Consider the following 16,257-nt stretch of genomic DNA (forward strand, 5'->3'; position numbering starts at 1 on the left):
CAAACACTCACCTCGAAGACACATGCGCTTACCCCCACTCGATAATTGGCTTTAGACAGCATCTTTCCACCCAAGACGCTATGCTCCAATTTCAGCATCAAATCCTAGATGGCAAATCTCGTCACACGAAGGCGATCTTGGGCCTCGACCTCGAGCGCGCCTTCGATAATATAAGGTATTCCACCATCCTCGAGCGTATCTCCTTGCTCAACTTTGGAGAACGCACTTACAACTACGTAAGAGACTTTCTATCCAATCGGAAGGCCTACCTGTCGGTCGGAGACATCCGATCGGAGGAACTCTCCCTCGGCAGCACGGGCACACCACAAGGCTCTGTCATTTCCCCTATACTGTTTAATCTGGTTATGCTTGGATTAGCACAGGAACTACAAAAACTCGACGGCATTGAACACACCATATACGCCGACGACATTACAATCTGGGCTGCAAAGGGCAGTGACGGCCAAATCGAAACTGCCCTACAAGACGCCATTGACATCGTAGAAAATTCTCTTGAAGGCACGGGTCTCCGCTGTTCCCCTGAAAAGTCGGAGCTTCTCCTTTATCGCCCCACACTCCGTGGACGCCCCCCGCGGGGCTCCACGACTAAACGCCAATACGAGGAAATCGAACTCCACTTGAGGGATGGCAGACTCATACCCGTGGTCCCTTGCATCCGCGTTCTTGGTAGGACCATAGAAGCCAACGGAGCTAACTCTACGGCTATCTCAAAGATCCTTCGACAGACCACCAATACATCCAGACTGCTGAAACGAGTTACCAACCGGCCAGGGGGTATGAAGGAAGAAAGCCTCATCCGCCTTGTCCAATCTTTTATCGTCTGTCATATTACTTACGTTGCGACCTTTCTCAACTGGTACAAAGCTGAAAAGACTAAACTGGACATCATCATTAGAGGAGCCTATAAGCAGGCCTTAGGACTACCCAGCCACACCAGCACGGAACTTCTATTACAATTAGGTATCCATAACACGCTAGACGAGTTAATCGAGGCCCAACGACGATCTCAACTAGAGCGGCTTACTCTCACGGAAACGGGCCGTAGCATTCTAAACAAGCTTAATATCACCTACCACCGTCAACATGGAGACAAACACCCAATACCACGCGACATTCGGCAATGGATACACGCCGACCCTGTTCCGAAAAACATGCACCCAGACTACAACAAAGAACGTAGGAAGGCACGAGCTACTTCCCTCATCAAAGCTTACGCCAACACCGCGGGCGTCACCTTCGTCGACGCAGCTGAATACCAAGATGGACGGCGCTTTGCGGCGGTTACCACAGTAGGCGGCTTGCTCCGACATGCTGCCAGCATCATTACCGAAAATGCCGAGACGGCCGAGGAAGTGGCCATCGCTCTGGCCACTCTTGACCCAGCCTGTCACACTATACTGACTGATTCTCGCACAGCAGTCAACAACTACATCAAAGGTCGTATTTCTCATCAATCACTCCGTATCTTACGACAAGCCCCGCACTCGCCTGAAAATCAAATCACACTCGTCTGGATCCCAGCACACGCCGTCGTTGTCCACCCGCACCTCACCAACCTCAACGAGGTTACACACTCCGTAGCACGAGGACTCGTCAACCGTGCCGGAGACGGTGCAGGTGCACCCGCAGGACGCGACCGCCTTACAAGGTACAACGACCTTGTAAAGTCATTTTACCTTGCAAGAAGAACCTTCCCCACCCCTCACCGCAAGTTAAACAGGGCACAGGCAACCACCCTTCGCCTGTTACAGACGAATACATACCCCTCCCTCACGCGCTATCACACTATATACCCCGACATCTACCCGAGCCAGACGTGCCAGGTCTGTCAAACTGAATCGGCAACACTCCCTCACATGCTATGGGAGTGCAAACATCAATACCCAGACCTTAATCCCGTGACCCTCTCGTCGAGATGGCACGCCGCCCTGCGCAGCTCCCATCTCGACGACAAACTCTGGGCGACCCAGCAGGCCTACGAAGCGGCGAAGAGGCAAGACCTCGACGTCCCATCGTGGGAGGCCTAGGCCCAGCCGACTGAACTGCTGGTGCTCATTAAAGTTTACTCTCTCTCTCTCTCTTACTGAGTTTAAGTATTGTGTATGAAGTTTCTAGCTAGATGTCTTCGACCAAGACTGAATGACAGGCAGCAAGCGTCATTTGTTGGTTTAGAGCAGGAACACTGGACGAAGAAGTAGAAGTTTGGCACGCGAGTCACTGCCTTGTGCAAACAAGGTCAGAGGAGACAGGTCGATGCAACATATGCAGCTGAAGTGGTGGCACACATGTGATGTAAAGCAACTCAAATGTGCGCCTATGGTTCACATAGCATGAGAGTTGTCGATACAAATTGAAAATGAAGCCTTAGGTGGCTTGCGGTGAAGCCCACTTCCAGTTTCCTGTCTGGGGTTTGCCCTCTATTGCTAAAAACATTCTGCAAAATATTTGTTATTTTTGTTGATTACGCTTATTCTTGATGTGTTTTGCGTATTTCGATAGAGGAATAAAAATTTTTTTCGGTATTTATGTCTCGTCATTAAAGGGTTAATCTCATCCGCCCACCTAACTTTCTGCCGCCCCATGCTACGCTTCCCTTCCCTTGGAATCCAGTCCGTAACCCTTAATGACCATCGGTTATCTTCCCTCCTCAGTACATGTCCGGCCCATTCCCATTTCTTTTTCTTGATTTCAACTAAGAGGTCATTAACTCGCGTTTGTTCCCTCACCCAATCTGCTCTTTTATTATCCCTTAATGTTACACCCATCATTCTTCTTTGCATAGCTCGTTGAGTCGTCCTCAATTTAAGTAAAACCCTTTTCGTAAGCCTCCAGGTTTCTGCCCCGTACGTGAGTACTGGTATGACACAGCTGTTATACACTTTTCTCTTGAGGGACAACGGCAACCTGCTGTTCATAATCTGAGAAGGCCTGCCAAACGCACCCCAGCCTATTCTTATTCTTCAGATAATTTCAGTCCCATGATCCGGATCCGCGGTCACTACCCGCCCTAGTAGATGTATTCCCTTACCACTTGCAGCGCCTTGCTACCTGTCGTAAACTGCTGTTCTCTTGCGAGACTGTTAAACATTACTTTAGTTTTCTACAGATTACTCTTTAGACCCACCCTCCTTATTTGCCTCTCCAGGTCAGTGAGCATCCATTGCAATTGGTCCCCTGAGTTACTAAGCAAAGCTGTATCGTCAGCGAATCGCAAGGTACTAAGGTATTCTCCATTTACTCTTATCCCCGATTCTTCCCAATATTCTTCAGAATTCTTCCCGCATAAGGCGAGGCAGGCTTATTTAACGACCGTTAACTACACTACGCAGAAGCAGTCTCGTCCATGTGCTAGCTCAACCAAGGTTGCCTATGCGCTGCAGCTGTGGCTTTCCTGCATCAGAAACATTTGCGAGAGCTTCCGCATCTGTGTTCCTCCCTACAGACGGCAGCTATTCCGGTCCATTCTACTATTCGGTAGAAACGAATATTCGACAAGCTCGAATATTTGCTCCTGGAATCGCGCACGAATGTAGAGACTATTGGATTCGTATTCTGAATTTCTACTTTTTGCGCGCCTCTACCTTGCTTTCTTTTTTATAGATGGTCAACTTTTTCGTAACGGAAGCGCGATACTCACGATGTAAGGTGCCCGGTCGGCTTCATTGAGAGCCGACGTTCCCTTGAAATCACTCTGGTAGAAAACGGAAGTTGGGTGGCTGTAGCATACTCCTTGTCTCTCAATCCACCCCACCGAACTGTATATGATCACCGTGTCCGCCACGTGGTTGCTGTAGCAAATTGACGAACCATACGTCATGTTAAACGATGAGCTTTGCAGGAAAGAACTTTGTTCATCAATGAGACAGTTCGTATCCACATACAGACAACCAACAAAGTTCGTCAAACGACAGGATGTCGTTGGCTGGAGCTTGTGTTTTGACAAAGGTCGTTGCCTTCGCAAAGGCGACGACGCTGGCAACGTGCAGTAGTTCCTTGATGGGCACGAGTGCGCGTGGCGAAACGCTGGTTTCAGCTACGAAACATTCCTTGTTTGATCACCCGTTCACCTTCTGTGAAAACGTATTTACGACTGATGCACCCTCCTGAAGGCAATGCAACACAGCCATGGTGCCCAGGTAAGAGTAACAACAAGAAACACAGCGCTTGCCTCTAAGATCCAGAAATATGTTGCCCTTTGTGATGCAGTTTCAGGGTGAAGAACAGCTCAAAAGGAAATATAAATGAAGCAAAAGCAACAGGCAAAGGTATTACGAAGAACAAATTGTGGAATTATTCGCACACACAAGGATTCCTATGAAAAGGTTCACGCAAGGCATAATTTCAATGTCAAGGTCAAGTTTTGGCACTCCGGAATGCGGACCGAGATAGGCGCCTACGAGTGATTGAATGATGTAATTTAATCGGGCTCATACAAGTCCTTTTGCGGAGCCCTGCTCGAACGCACCTAAACTCTGTCCCGCAAGTTATGAGATTATGGTGCTTTTCATTTAAGAAATTGAAATCCATTTTGGGGGTTTCACATGCCGAAACGACTGGATGGTTATGAGAGGCGCTGTTGTGTAAGGCTCCGGAATAATTTTGACCGGGCAACTGAAGTTGTTTAAAGTTGAGCGCTCTTCCCCCCATTGCACGGACATTCCTGCACTCCACTCTCATAGGGTCGAGGAAGTGTTGCGAAAGGGTAAATAGTCGTTAACCCGAGTATAGCGTGGAACTTCAAAGGAGAGCTTTCTTTCTTCAAAAACCCGTATCGGTGTCCTTTGTAGCTTCCTGCTACATTCACATGGATCACAATATTACCTTTCATGAGAATTCCACCACCTTGTGAGATTACGCTGAAGTGTTTGCCATATTCAGTGTTGTACGACGTGGGGTGCTGACAGACGCTAGCCGCGTCTACACAAGTGACTCGGAGCCCCTTGACCGAACGAATGGTTCGCTCAAGTCGATCAAAGAGTTGACCGTCAATCACCGGAGTATTCAACGCGGTTCTTTATTGCATGGGTGTTCAAGGTCGACGCGTGCTGGCGTCTTTCAACTTGTCGGCCGAAGAAGTTCAGTCGTACAGCGTTGTTAAAAGCAAGTTCACCTCGTATTTCGTGCACCCGCTAAACGAAGTTCACGAGAGTTATCGTTTTCACAAGCGGACGCAGCAAGAAGACGAGAGCGTCGATGCCTTTTATTCCGCGTTGCGAAACATGGTAAAAAGATGCAACTACGGCTCAGCGTCCACTGAGGACAGGCTCATTCGAGACCGATTTATTGTTGGTCTGCTGGACAGCAGGTTATCGGAGCAACTCTGCCGTACTTCTGACTTGACTCTCGACAAAACGCTTCTGCATGCACGGCTCCATGAAGATGCGGAACGAGAAAAACGCGAACGAGAAAGCCAGTTATCTGGGCCAGTCGCCGTGGATGTAGCGAAACACAGGCCAACGAGAAGGCCGTCGCGTATTCAAGCGTCGACAGCAAGAGAAACGCTCCTCGCCGGCGCGCACAGATCGTGTCACTTCTGCGGACGAGATGAGCATCAGCGGAAATTTTGTCCAGCCAACAAAGCTGTTTGCAAGTTTTGCAAAAAGAAAGGACACTTCGAAGCAGTTTGTTTAGCCAAACAGCGCACGCAAAGCCGCCAGTCACATGCCATCGAGATGCATGCTGTCAAGAGCAGTCATGAGGCAAAGGCTAAGTTTGTTTGGGTACACGTGAATGGAGCCCCACTCAAATTCAAGGTCGACTCAGGAGCAGAAGTTACCGTCGTTCCAAGCACTTTTTCAGGAGTACCGTGGCGACTCGAAAAACCGAAGGGTCTTCTCACCGGTCCAGGAAATTGCCCTTTGAAAGTAACAGGCCAATTCACAGCTACGTTGGAGTGGAAGAGCCGCACCTGTGTACAGTCAGTGTACGTCATGCCTTCACAGTCTACACCTCTACTAGGCTACCCTGCTATCCTCGCATTGGGAGTCGTGAAGTTCATCGACGCCGCACAGCGACCTGAAAAGCAAGCTAGCTCTGCAAGCGACGCAACCCCTGGCCAGGACATCTTCGAAGGGCTTGGTACTGTAGGGGAGGAGTACACTATTCGACTCAAGCCAAATGCCAGGCCATTTGCTCTCAGTGTACCTCGCAGAATTCCCATTCCTCTGTACAACCAGGTAAAGGAGGAGCTGGACCAGATGGAAAAACAAGGTGTCATCAGGCGCATTACGGAGCCGACGCCATGGTGTGCCGGTCTGGTCGCAGTACCGAAGGCATCAGGAGGAATCCGAATCTGTGTGGGCTTAACAAAGCTCAACAAAGAAGTTCTCCGTGAAAAGCATGTGCTTCCAACGGTCGAATGGGTACTTGGGCAACTGGGCGACGCCAAAGTGTTCTCAAAGCTCGACGCGACAGCAGGATTTCACCAAGTGCGATTGTCCCGAGAATGTCAAGAGTATACCACATTCATCACACCATTTGGACGCTACTGCTACTGTCGTCTACCTTTTGGCTTGACTTCAGCACCTGAATATTTTCAGAGAGAAATGGCTCGAATTCTCGAAGGGCAACCGAACGTCGTCAACATGATAGATGACTTCAGGGTATCCGAGGGACGGAAACACCCATGCAATAAAGAATAGGGTTGGTTCACTGGCATGGTTGAACACCCATGCAATAAAGAAGCGTTCGTACTCGAACCTCGTCGGTAGCTTGGTGCAATCCTGTAGCGTAGGCATAGTCCTCGAACTGCTCAATCCAAGTAGGCCATGCACTTGGGTCGGCGAAGTCGAAGTTCGATGGCTGTTGGAGTCCAGGTAACCCGACAAACACAGCAGCGTCCGGCTTGTTCGCCATTAGGGAGAGCGAACGGCGACCACTTCTGACACCATGTACGACGTGGGGTGCTGACAGGCGCTAGCCGCGTCTACACAAGTGACTCGGAGCCCCTTGACCGAACGAATGAATGAACCTTTATTCGACAACCACATATATAGAACGCATGGCGCGTAGCGCCCTCTACAAGTGTCACTGTGCTCCGACTTGTCGAGCCCTCCAACAGCCATCCCCGGACAGGCGTCGTATCCAGGTTTAGATGGCGGACCAGGATCAATTTTTGCCCAACTGCGAAGCTTTCGTTCTGGAAAACGCGATGGGTTTCATTGTAGTTTCGCGCTACGTTCGGTTGCACGACAATTTGCCCTTTCACTTCACTGCTTAGATGTCACCCCATTCTAGCCGTCCGTTGAATGTTCTATTGCGATAGCAGTTACGTGGACACTCCAGGCGAATTTCTGCCGTCGTCGTCGTCGCCGTCGCCGTGATGTTCTGCATAAAGTTCAAGGCTGATGACGGCGTTGTCAGGCTCCGTAAGCTGTATGTGCGACTGAAAGAATGCAAGGACGAGCCGACGATGGTAGCTCAATCTCGCGCGCGTGAGGAAGGAAAGTTGGGAAGGAGGGCACCGTCTTCCGCCGCATGCAATTCACCGGAGGGAGGTGGGAGGGGGGGGGGGCGTGCTGCTCGGCGACACCTCCTCATGGCGCAGCCACGCGGTTCCTATCTTGAAAGGGATCTGCATTATGGACAGTTTGCACCAGTGTTGATGGCTTCGTGTGCGCTGTGTTATCGCCGATTAGTTCGCGTTGAAGAGGCAGCACAATTTTCTCGCAGCCGCGCTTTCTCACTACACAGTTTATACAGCGAGTGCGCGTGGACATCGAGTGAGATATGTTAACGTTTGCTCGTGCGCTCGTTATACCATGCTTTTTAATTTAGTCAGCGAATGTTTACGAGCTTCCCGGGCCCATAAGATTACTATCCTTAGTTCGTATAGCTGTCACCTAATTTGCTATCCCAATTCGCCTTTCAGGAGAAACTGCGAACTTTTTTTATTGCGGCTTTAATTAGCCAAAATTAAACACTGGAGGTTCAGTGGTTGTTGCCCCGCAGAGTGTGAGCGTAGGCGAGTTCGCGTGAAAGCTATTTATGCTGCAAATACAAGACGGGCTGCACGGTGTAGTTCTGTAGCGTTACATTTTTTAGAAATTTCACTAGAGAAACCGACATTGAAAAATTGAACGAAATGAACACTTGAGCACCTTTGTGGGTGCTCTAAAAGGGAGAGATGAAAAAAAATGGCATCCCCAATCGCTCTATACTCACTTGATAGCGTCAGTAAAAATGTCCTGCAGGATTGTATACGCGTCCTTTTCTCGGTAATTGTATATTCCGAAAGCTAATAATGTTTTTCTCGTCGCGTCGTTGCCTTGGACCCCTTTCAGTTTCTGCATACAAACGAGTTAGAACGCATAAAAATACAAGATCAACGCATGCGCCATTGAAAATACTAGATAGCGATAACAGGCAAAAAAGAAAGAAAAGTAATGATGATCCTTCTTTGCTGGTTTTTATTCTCATGTCTTTCATTCCTACTATCTTGTGTCTTTAGTTTATAGTTTACCTTCACAAAATTTTATTTCCGAGCCATGAATACACTACGAAGAGTATGGACTTTTCCTTGGTCCCCAATCTTATACGTAATATTGCAAGCACGACACTTCACTACAAGCGGGCCAAGCAGACAACAGAAGACAAAGAACATCACGTACAATTAGATAACCCTAATAGCTAAGGGGATTTGGACACAGGACACATTTGGACATTGGCGTGGAGAAGGCTGGCTGCACTTAAAGTCATGACTCTTGGTGGAATAAAAAAAAATAACTGTGATTAGGAGGATCTCTCCACGCTCTGCATCCTCGCTCTTTCGGCAGCTTCATCTCGCAAGAGACACCAGGTCCCGAAGATTGTTTCCCTAGGTTTTCGGAACAAGTAGACCGAGATATCTTGCTTGCCCTTTCTTGCCTTCGTTGCTTTGCAGCAAAAGCGCATTCCATATATATGCGACTATTCTGTCGTCATAAGTGGGCTTGAACTTCGACTAACGAGTCCACGAACTCGTTCTTGCGTCGAATAGGCATTTACTACCCCCTCGAGCAGCGCACACGCATCGCATATTGAAGTGATTATGCGCGATGGATGTTTTCTCCCTCGTTTCTATCCGTTTTCAAAAAGAGAAGTTTTTCTTTGCGTACCTCGCCGGTGTTTGGTCCCCCTGACTGCCACCTGGTGGTTCCCTTGCTGAACGAATACGCCAACCAATCACTTGCAGAGTTCGCGCTGTGCGCACGCCACTGGGTACCTTGCAACACCACCAGATGGCGCTAGCCTCCGCGCATCCGAGGCGCCCGTCGTGTGGGGGCAAATAAAAGAACCGGAAAGCCGTGCATCCACGGATGCACGGTAATGAGAAAGCAAACGTTGCGGGTAGAGTGGATTCGAATTGCGCTTCTTAAGTATGCGCAGGCTGCCTCTGAAACCACGATGAGTTGAAGGCGTTCGTCGTCCTCGCTAGTAGCCAGAGACTCCGCTTAACAAAAGGCCCGCCCTCATGGGTGCGTGCGTGCGTGCGTGCGCGAGAGCGTACTAGTGTTTAGATTCTTTATGCACTGACACAAAGCTTCGCTGTATATAGATTTCGGCTCGTTAGATCCGCTGCATCTTTCTTTTGCCGTGAGCGTTGGGCTGTGCGCCGATTATTTCACTTGGCTGTTCGTACGCCTCGCTATTTGTATTCTTTCGAATGCTGGGCGATAATGTGATAACGTAATGCTCAAGACCCAACTTCGATGCAGATTGCTCAAGTCGCTCGCTTGCCTCCGTAGCGCGCACTCAGTTTAAACAAAATCTGCCGACTCTGGACGAGCCTGCACTGTTTTCTAGTGACCAACTCTGCTTGCGGAGCTGTGCTAGACTATTGTATCTTCTGCATCCGTCTATACCTGAAGTGCCCACAGTCTACACTGTGCCAGTGCCACATTGTACGTTGCGCCACATTGTACATCCTGCTTCTTCTTTAGGCAGTGTGTCTCTAGTAGGGAGGACCGCGGCTTTGGTCAGGCATTGCGTCATTTCGGCACGAACCACACCGCGACAACATATGTGGAGAAGTCGCGGTCCCCTAAGCTGGGCCAGTCGTATCGAGTCGGTGCCGTGCCGTTTCTTTCTCTCCTGTGCTGCCCGATGCAGTAGAGCTGTCTGCTCTTGCTGCACGTACGACTAAATCATCAAAGCGCCCTTGACTCAGCAAAGTCGATGGCGCATGGCTTGCCGGAATCGGCAGCACGGTGCCTTCTCTGTTAGCACTTGCCATGCTGATTTATTGGACGCCTCCGCGGCAAGTGAATGACAGCCGCGGCCACTTTCTTTTAACGCATATAGGATCACAGAAACCCTCTATCCTTTTAGAAATGCTGCCAAGAACGAATGGATGCAGAGAATCTACAGAAAACACATACAAGAAAAGATGCTTGCGCAGCGCGTAGCCAGTGCGCCCCAGTTGTCTGGATAGGTTTTTGCCCTCGGACCTGTCAGCATTGATCATCGACTGCATCGTGCCATGGTGTGACGCCGGGTGTCGCGTAATTCATCCGGGGGAGATCGCAGCGATGCTCAGTCGGTGTTATTTTACTGCAATGTCAATTATGCGGACACTCGTCCAATACTGGAAGTCTCGTCATTATGCGCGCACTAGGTGAGGATTGGGCACCCCTCCTCCAGACCGGAAGTGCTCCAGACTCAGCACATTACGCGGCTTGCGTGCGTTATCTCGGAGGTAGTTTGCGGCGGGTGCAAAAGTTAAGGGCGAGCCGAGATGGCTGGCGGCTTGAAGCACGCTGTGTTTTTGCGCACCTTGTCTTGGAGGCCACGTATTATCAAGTTTTCGAGACGAAACGAAGCCAGAGGCAGCCCGAAGCGTTCGCTCACCGCTGTCGGCCTCTACTTCAAGCCAGCGCTGTGGCAGTGAGTGATCGTGGTCGTCAAGTTAAATGTGTTCGTGTTTGCCAGTAAGTGCGTGAAACCACACTTCTTAATTTAATTAATAAGCGAATGTTCGTTTCAATATACGTGGACGATAAAATTACGAACTTTAGGTCGTTTTGTTACCTAAAGAATTGCTATTCATGTCAATGATTAGCTTTCAGGGTGCAGCTCATTTTTTTTTTCCTTATCAATGCGCCGACGAAATGAATTTGTTCACCCTTGCTCCTACAAACATGCGTATGGTGGCTCCTGATAGTGTCTTCCCGTATAATATTTGCGAACAAATCTTTTACAGGTTTTGTATGGTCACAACATATATAACGGGATGTATCTGTACATAATGTAACACGCAGCGTCTTACTATAATATGCATGTTTGTATAAAAGGTCAAACAGCCTAAATCATTAGTAATAAAATGTCGTCTCAGATAATAGGTGCCTGCAGCGAAAAAAATTAATAGGTTGTAGTATTTGCAGTATTTATGAATATTTCGCCCTCTGAAGAGACACTGTAATGGATAAAGAAGTGAGGTCTTGCTTTGTAAGGCAGTTTAAGGCGTATTTGCTACTGCAAGTGGGGCAGATGCGTCTTCAAAAGCTACCATGCGCACGAGAAAGTCACCAGCTTTTTCACGTACCGAGAAACGACACAAAAAAATGGTGATGCTGTGGTGACGTCATGTGCACGACGAAATTACGAACTTCATGTCGTTGCCTGATGCATTGATATCGATGTCTATGATACGATGGCAGAGGAAACTACCAATAACAAAAGTTGAACTGCTAGAGCACCACGCAACTCAACAACCTAAATACAACTGTCCTACGAGCTATCGCCACTCCTGCTTCACCCTCTCTATATATATATTTCTGTCTCTCTCCATCTGGCCCCATGCAATATTTCTCCGCTACACTTTGCAACCATTTGCATTGTGTCTACCTAAAACCAGAAAGCACGCCAAACATAGCGTTCAAAAATTATGTAGAAATTATACGTAGTTTTCTACTATAGCAACGCAGTGTCCAGTATACGTGAAGTCACTTTTTCCATAATCCAGTTTTGCTATACCGCACAACTGTACCTCGCCTTGTTGCCCTTGGTGTCTCCGATTTGTTTTTCTTGTTTTTGAGCAAACTCGAACACGTGAGTCTTGAGCAGCCGCGCGGTCTCTTACGCGGCCACCAGCTGGACATATAACGACCGAGAGGATTATCGTACTGGCACACGTGGTGGTCACGTGGTTACGTGTGTTCAGTCCCCAGTGGGCACGTATATTAACGCTAGGGGCGCGTAAAATGCGCATGCGCGCGGCACGTACCACATTTACTCGATTCTAACGCGCACTCTTCTTCAAGAAAAGTCTACAAACTTAATCACACGTGCGCTGTGTTCGAATACGAAACCTACGCCACAACAGCAACATGCTACCCTCAGACTGATTCAAATTTCTGTAATCCAATCCAATCCAGACTTAGCTGCAGCTAAGGGAGCTGTGGCAGCTTTGAACCCGCTCCGTGAGTTTGTGAGGCTGCCTTGGTGTGCAAGGCGTCTAAGAAATTCGGTACCAGATTCCGCAGGCGGCAACGAAGATTGTCCTGGGCTCAAGTGATAAAAGTGCCTTTGACAGCGACGACATTCACGCCCGTTTCACTGCAAACTCAAGCAATAAATTAAGTTTGTCCAAGTGAAAACGCATCGCTCTGCAGAACGAACGATCAACAACATCCCGTTTATATCTGATAAGCATGGGTATGTGTGGTCCAGCTAAAGGCATTGAAATTGTTCTTACTTCTGTTTGTGAGAATGGATGCGCATTGCTACCGAGGGCGCGTAATACTCGAGTAATTACGGCACGTGGTACCGTGATGCAGTACTGCGCATGGTATTCTTACACCAGGCAGCATTCTTAAACGGCCATAACGCACGGGTGTACTTGGTAAGCATTGTCTTCTTCATGTGCCTTTTATTTTGTCCGGGTGGTGGCCTTTACATATTGGAAGGCCGAGTAAGCTATTCGTATCGTGCAAATAACGTCTGCTTAAACTCTTCCAGAAGAAAGGGCACCGACAAGGGGCACTAGTGCGATATTTCACACGTGGACCAGGAGGAGTGATGCACTTACTTTAAGAAGTTCTTTTGCTTTGCTGTACATGTTCTTCATCTTCGCCGCTTTCTGCAACAGGTTCAGCACACCATAGTGCTTGATGTTTTTGTTCGCAAGTTCTCTTAGCTTCTTCTCTATCTCTGCGCTGACCCCAGCAGCGGTTGAGTACCTGGGAATGAATGAACGAGGTCGAAGCTCGTACCCTTGTCACGGTGATCTATACAAAGGCGTTTGTTCACTGATGTCCAGCGCGCAAGAAACACGCTAAGACGTGGCACTTCGATCAGATTGTTACGTCACACACTTGCGTCACAAATGACAAAATATATTTCGCAGTGCCTACCTACTAATGTACAGTGACGAGCGAAATGCTGTAGAGACCACGGCATCAAGAGAAAAAAATTGGGTATGGGTTCTATCAAGGACGCGGCTGCAATAGGGTACACGAAACTACTCGTACGTGCTGCAGGGAGTGTACGGGCGCTAGGCTACAGGAACGGCGTAGTCATATGCACAAGTTACTTTCATTCAAGCAGTATAGAAACCTTACGTGCCTAATGGCTGTTTCAGTTAGTGGGTGAACGCCTTCCGGTCAAACATTGCAATCGTGCTCGCTTCCTAATCATACTGGGCCTGTTTGTTTTACAAGTTGGGCCAGGATAACGTAACGCTACTGCAATCTGTTTTTATTGGAAATTCGCCAAGGGTAGGTGACAACGACTCCGCCCAAATGGGCGGGCGCCCGTCCGCGTGTGCTTGTCCCGAGTCATTCCGACCTGTCACTGAACGCCAATGGCGAAATTGTAATAAAAACTGATTGCAATAGTTTTTACGTTAATCCGGCCCCGTTTGGACGCTGCGGTGAATAAACAACCCTCCCATCTAACTTTTGGCGCCGGAGGCTGCCTCGCGCCTCTTACTAGATTACTAGCCGCATTACTAGATTGTTGGGTCTCCTGCGCTTGCTTCAGTCTACTGTGATCGCACTTCATGAGGAGACGGACACGTTCCTCAGTGGTCAGAGTGTCTAAATACCTCTCTGTCTTGCTGCTCGAGTCTCTTCACGCCATTCTCCATGCTGAACGGAAAGCGACCATAGACGAGCGAACGTGAAGTGCCACACTTGTAGGCCTTCTCCTGATACACTGGCACGGGTTTTCAGCTCCATAAATTACACCTATACTATGGCGCAGTGAGCTTTCTCAAAACGAGACCATTTCTGGTCAAATGTGCAAAAGCAGTGCCGAGCTGCGCCTCTCGGAAAGTGACTCACGAGGCTAACTTCAGGTCCCATTGCGTCACGCGTGGCGATACAGCGGCGGCCGTCAGCGCAAGCCACACATCTAAGATCGAGTATGGGCTTTGGATGGAATTCTCAGGGTTTTACGGTTCCATAACCACGATGTTATTATCAGGCACCCCGCACAGGGAGACTCCTGATTAGTTTTTACAAGCAGGGGAACGTTTAACGTGCCCCAATGCAAGGTGCGGGGGCGTTTTTTGCATTTCGCATCCACCGAGATACGGCCACCGCGAACAGGATGTGATCCCGCGACCTCGTGCTTAACAGCGCAACACAATAGCCGCTAAACCGGTGTGGTGGGTGTAATGATGCAGTTATGTGGCAGCCCATTACCAGCATGTACTTTAGGCAATGATACCATAGTTAAGCGCGTGGCACACATTTAACCATTAAAAAGCACACATGCTTAGATGCAGCTAATGTGGGCGTCCTACGGACTAATTTTGTAAACGTGCTTGCTGCCTAGGCGAAGCGGGACTGCCGTGGTGAAAGTTGATCGGCGCGAACTGACATTTTTGCTACGGCGTTGGCGATCGGGACAAGAGCGAACGAACTTTCGAACTTAGTTGTACATCCTTCGGCAGTAGTACCGCTGTCGAAGACGTTGGTAAGTTTTGAAAGATCCCGAGTACGCGCGCTATAGGGATAACCATGGCATTACGCACCGATTTTCGGAGCCAAGGCTTCGAGGTACACTGCCGGCAACCACTCGCGGCCGTCTGAGTAACAATTACGCCGGTGAAACAGGTCTTCGCGAATGGCGAAATGGTGAGCTTGACGACGCAGCGCGCGAGTTGTTCGGTTGCGCTGAATCGCAGAGAAAGTCTACAAGAGCGGCAATCCAGTGGTCCCTAGCAGTTCGGCTGTCGAGAACGCTTCGCAACGCATCCGCTCGTATTCACAATTCGGACGTATACTTTAGAGGCTCATTTATATCTGCATTGCAAGAAATTGAGATTCTCACGGGGTACAAATTTTGCTGGAGCTACTAGCCTCCAACAGCTCCACTGCTACGCTTGGCCGGAACACATCGATTAAAGGAGGTTTGTTTGGCTAGATGAATCACCAACCGGATATCGAAGCCGATGCCACCAGAAGTGCGACTGCGCGTCCCCATCCCACTCTGGAACGTCGCCCAGCTTTCAGGGACCAGGGCAGCGTGCAGGGTGTCGCGAGCCATTATGACGTCGCTGTAGTAGACGTAATGGCACAGGCCGTCCGTCGGGATCATGCTGGGGAAGACCGCGTCGGCACCCACCGTGCAGACCAGCTCGTTGACCGAGACTGCAAAGAAGATTTACGAGAACGGGGTTAAAGCTATCTAACGTGTTTCATCTGAACTCAACGATTATTAACGCTAACTGCTAACGCCAGCAGCCATGTCGGCAAGGCTAATTTACGAGTGGTGAATTGAAAAGAAAAAAAGAATTTTTTCTCTTTTCGAGATTTCAGCTAGTGTCCGAGCGCAGAGCGCGCGGAGCACTTTTCTTCAGTTAAGATGTTGTACCATTTTGTCTGGTTGCGCATTGAAAGTGCGCCTGCGTTGTCGCTGCGCGAATTGTGAGTTACTAGCACAGACGCGGCATGTTACTGCTGATGGCGTGAAACGTGGCCTCCGGGCGGCGAGCGCTGTCATTGCAGCGCCTGTCGCCCGATCTCTGAGGCCGTTGGTCAAATCGCAGGCTTTAGGCTGAGGGCGAGGAGCAGTGGTTGAATCCTCGCGCTCTCCGCTGGTCCCGTCACTGCGGCGTAGGGACGTGCGCAGTCGGCGGCCACGTGACCGTGACGCCGGCAGCGTGCCCACCAGGTGCACGTGTCCCGAACCACGGCAGCGCAGGCAGCGCACAGACCGACCGAGGGAAACCATCCAGGACTAGTTCACTGACGATTTCGATCTACTGCAGCAGGCTGTCGAACGGCTTTGAAGACCGTTCTCGATACGCCA

General features: G+C 49.4%; 2 protein-coding genes across 4 annotated transcripts in view; both read right to left on the minus strand.

Annotated features, from left to right (window-relative positions):
- LOC135921383 (uncharacterized) overlaps positions 1 to 16,257 on the minus strand; it is a 141,794-nt gene that overhangs the window by 84,515 nt on the left and 41,022 nt on the right. The window lies entirely within an intron of this gene.
- LOC139049997 (uncharacterized) overlaps positions 1 to 16,257 on the minus strand; it is a 48,334-nt gene that overhangs the window by 19,375 nt on the left and 12,702 nt on the right. The window contains exons 4-7 of one of the 2 annotated variants that reach the window (XM_070525986.1): positions 15,383 to 15,596; positions 13,028 to 13,178; positions 8,185 to 8,306; positions 3,659 to 3,809 (exon numbers count right to left, since the gene is read on the minus strand). In XM_070525986.1, coding sequence (XP_070382087.1) covers positions 3,659 to 3,809; positions 8,185 to 8,306; positions 13,028 to 13,178; positions 15,383 to 15,596 — 638 coding nt within the window. The remainder of the gene's footprint in view (positions 1 to 3,658; positions 3,810 to 8,184; positions 8,307 to 13,027; positions 13,179 to 15,382; positions 15,597 to 16,257) is intronic. The other variant, XM_070525987.1, reaches the window with a different exon arrangement.

The sequence above is a fragment of the Dermacentor albipictus genome, chromosome 9, assembly GCF_038994185.2.
Source record: "Dermacentor albipictus isolate Rhodes 1998 colony chromosome 9, USDA_Dalb.pri_finalv2, whole genome shotgun sequence".
In the NCBI taxonomy this organism is placed as follows: Eukaryota; Metazoa; Arthropoda; class Arachnida; order Ixodida; family Ixodidae; genus Dermacentor; species Dermacentor albipictus.